Source organism: Pyxicephalus adspersus, chromosome 1, assembly GCF_032062135.1.
Source record: "Pyxicephalus adspersus chromosome 1, UCB_Pads_2.0, whole genome shotgun sequence".
Taxonomy (NCBI): domain Eukaryota; kingdom Metazoa; phylum Chordata; class Amphibia; order Anura; family Pyxicephalidae; genus Pyxicephalus; species Pyxicephalus adspersus.
This window is the reverse complement of record NC_092858.1, coordinates 146,917,415-146,920,674: the sequence shown is the minus strand read 5'-3', so window position 1 is coordinate 146,920,674 and position 3,260 is coordinate 146,917,415. Positions and strand designations below refer to the sequence as shown.

Here is a 3,260-nt window from a genome sequence, read left to right as displayed (position 1 = left end):
AGAGTGCAGTGATAGGGGGACACCTACCTACAGAGTGCAGTGATAGGGGGACACCTACCTACAGAGTGCAGTGATAGGGGGACACCTACCTACAGGGTGCAGTGACAGAGGGACACCTACCTACAGGGACATGGGACAGGCACCTACCTACAGAGTGCAGTGACATGGGGGGTCACCCATGCAAGGTACAATGATGCGCCCCCGGCAATGTACCTGAGTGTAGGAGCTGTAATGTGGGGTTTTTCTTTGTTTTCTAGGAGGAAATGTAGGGATCGGTAAAATTACAGCTCTGGACATGGCCAGGCGCGGAGCTCGGGTTATCCTGGCTTGTCGTAACAAGGAAACGGCTGAAGCTGCCGCATATGACATCCGCAGGGTGAGTGACACGCAGAATAAACCTACCTGTGTGCGGTTGTCATGGTATCATCACCGGTATCACTTGTAATGGGCCTCTGGTGCTCTCCCTGCAGCAATTACTTTTCACCACAAGATGTCCTCAGTCTTCCGTGAAAATCAGGCCATACAGTCAGTGCACAGATCTGCCTCCTTTATGTCTTTAGTGTAAAGATGCAGAGAGGGGTGCAGATGTCATCTCCTCCTTTTCTGCATCATCAAGCAAAGCCCACCATCAGAAAAAGTTAAGAAGAGGAAAAAAATTGTCTTTCTGCTTAAATAGGGCAATAAGATATTAGTTATTAGGTAAGTGTCCAGTCACATGGGCTCTAGCATGATGATCATTTGCTAAGATAAAACAAATATAAAAGCACAGGTTCTCTTTAAACACCTGGGTACATCCAATGTCTATAAACTCCAATAATAAGTTGTTTTGACATTTGCAGTAGCTGTGCAGGTGAAGACTGCTGAGTTATTGGGCTCAGTAGCTGCTTTTCTTGTTTTTAGGCATTTTTACTCACTAAATGAGCTTTGTGTTATCGATTATTAAACAGAACAAAATAATTACCATAATTTCTTGACACTGTCACACTTCAATGTATGACTTCAGATTTCTACAAAGGTCACTCATCATTTTAAAGGCTGGGCGTGTTAATGGATGGAATGTTTGTAACATGATATTTTTTGAAAACAAAATCACTTTCCTATGTTTTCTGCAGATCTCTGGGAACAATGAAGTCCTGTTCATGAAGCTGGATCTGGCCTCCATTGCTTCCATAAAGTCATTTTGCAAAACATTTTTAAGCAGTGAGCCCCGGCTGGATATATTGATCAACAATGCAGGTGAGGTACACAAAGGCCTCTTTGTAGAAGACAAATGTCCTCATCATTTTCCTCACAGAGGTTGTTTGTATATGGCATTAGTGTTGTGGTGTATTTATTACTTTGTGTACCCTGTAAGTACATTTATAGATTTGTCGTCGGTGTCCCCTTGGTGTTCTTTAATTCAGATCTTTCCTGAATCAAGCACCGCCGCTCCCCCGGTTAGCCCCTTCCCCTGTCATTTTAATGTCAAATTCCAAAAATTCAGTTGGCAGTAAAGGTTCTGACACTTGGTAGTGGAGTTATTGGTGGCCAGTGCCAAAAAAGGGCAAAGGGGGCAGCAGACATTACAGAATTATTTACTGTTTCTGGAGTTGTACAATTTTAATGACTAATTGGATATTAAGAGGAGCAGCACCCTGGTTGGCTCATTCCTCTGCATTCATTTACTGCTGTGTTGGTAAAGACAGAGGGCAAGGGGTATTTCTCATCAGAATAAAAAAACTTTATTTATATAAGTGTTAGCCAGCCTTTTTTATAATGTAAAATGTTTAGGTATATATCAGCATTAACTGCAGAATGGTAAATCTCTGGAGTGGATGGACAGAAATACAAATCTTGTTGCTGGTAAAACCGCTTTCATAATTGTATCTCATCTGTGTTTTAGATGTTTGCTGAATTCAAACTTCATTTTTTTAATTAACCAGTGATTTAATTAATTGACTCGATTGATTCATTGCAGCCCTTATCAGAAGTTTTTGGGATTTGTCAGATGGCTTTGTTCCATGCCACACACTGTGGTTCTGTCATGTGACCCCTTTGACCCTTTAGGACATAACAATGATATCCATATGTAGAATGCAGGTTTTGTTCCATCCTCTGACACTCCTGAATATGTCATATGCTGTCCTATTGTGGCTGCAACCCTGGATTATAGGGAAGGTAGGAGACACAGGCTGCGGAAAGGTGAGTACAAAGCCCTCTTCTGTAGCACGGAACTGGCATTGCCATATTTTGGGTGACTGGTTGAGTCACCCACTATAATAACTTTTACTTTGTGTGTGACAAATGTATTCATTTTTTTTGTTTTTCTGCTTTCTTAAAATACTTTTAATTTTCTGCTGTGGAAACCATTGGTGCTGAACAGCAAATATACACATTTTTTTATACATTGAAATCGTAATATTCAAAACCTGTGCAAAACAAAATAATTTCTAAGTTTTTGCAGCTCTGATCGTCTTATCTTTGCAGGTATTTCTGGTGAAGGCAAGACTGAGGACGGCTTCAATTTGGTCTTTGGAGTCAATCACCTAGGACATTTTCTGCTTACTCGTTTGCTTCTGGATCGCCTTAAGCAGTGTTCCCCCAGCCGCATTGTTGTTCTTTCATCCAATGCTCATAAGTGGGGAAGGATTGACTTTAAGAACCTAAACCCGTCTGGTGAAACATGGCTAGAAATCCTCAGGGCGTATTGTGACAGCAAACTTGCAAATCTTTTGTTTACCCGGGAGCTGGCCAACCAATTACAGGGAACTGAGGTGACTTGCTATGCTGTCCACCCAGGTATGTAACAAATCTCAGTGAAGGAGATATGCAGGGTATAGAATAGTAGCAACAGCAATATTCTACCTGTACCTGTTTTTTGGCAATTCCCTTTTAAATATTTCATCTGTTTAAAATTAACTTGTACTTTACTTAAATGTTTCAAAATTTTTCTAAAAACAGACACCACTTGATGGCTTCTGTTACTTTCATTTAGGTGCCCCTCTCTGATTTAGCTATTAGGGGCTCCATTCCCCTGCCAAGAGCAGCAACACTGTCCAATAAGGCCAGTACGGTCACTTACCCTGAACAGGCCAATAGCCGTGGAGCTCAAATTGGGCCTGATTTATCAAAGCTCTCCAAGGCTGGAGAGGATACACTTTCATCAGTGAAGCCGGGTGATCCAGCAAACCTAGAGTGGATCTGGTCCAGGATTCAAAACATTTGCTAGCAAATGACTTTGAAGAAATCCATTCCAGGTTTGCTGGATCACCCAGCTTCAG

At 41.7% G+C, this 3,260-nt stretch overlaps 1 protein-coding gene across 1 annotated transcript in view; it reads left to right on the top strand.

Moving 5' to 3' along the window:
* The window catches only part of LOC140343631 (dehydrogenase/reductase SDR family member 13-like), a 7,081-nt gene that overhangs the window by 894 nt on the left and 2,927 nt on the right, over positions 1 to 3,260 (top strand). Inside the window, exons 2-4 of the mRNA XM_072430408.1 lie at positions 258 to 376; positions 1,113 to 1,236; positions 2,467 to 2,778. Of these exons, the coding sequence (XP_072286509.1) occupies positions 258 to 376; positions 1,113 to 1,236; positions 2,467 to 2,778 (555 nt within the window). The remainder of the gene's footprint in view (positions 1 to 257; positions 377 to 1,112; positions 1,237 to 2,466; positions 2,779 to 3,260) is intronic.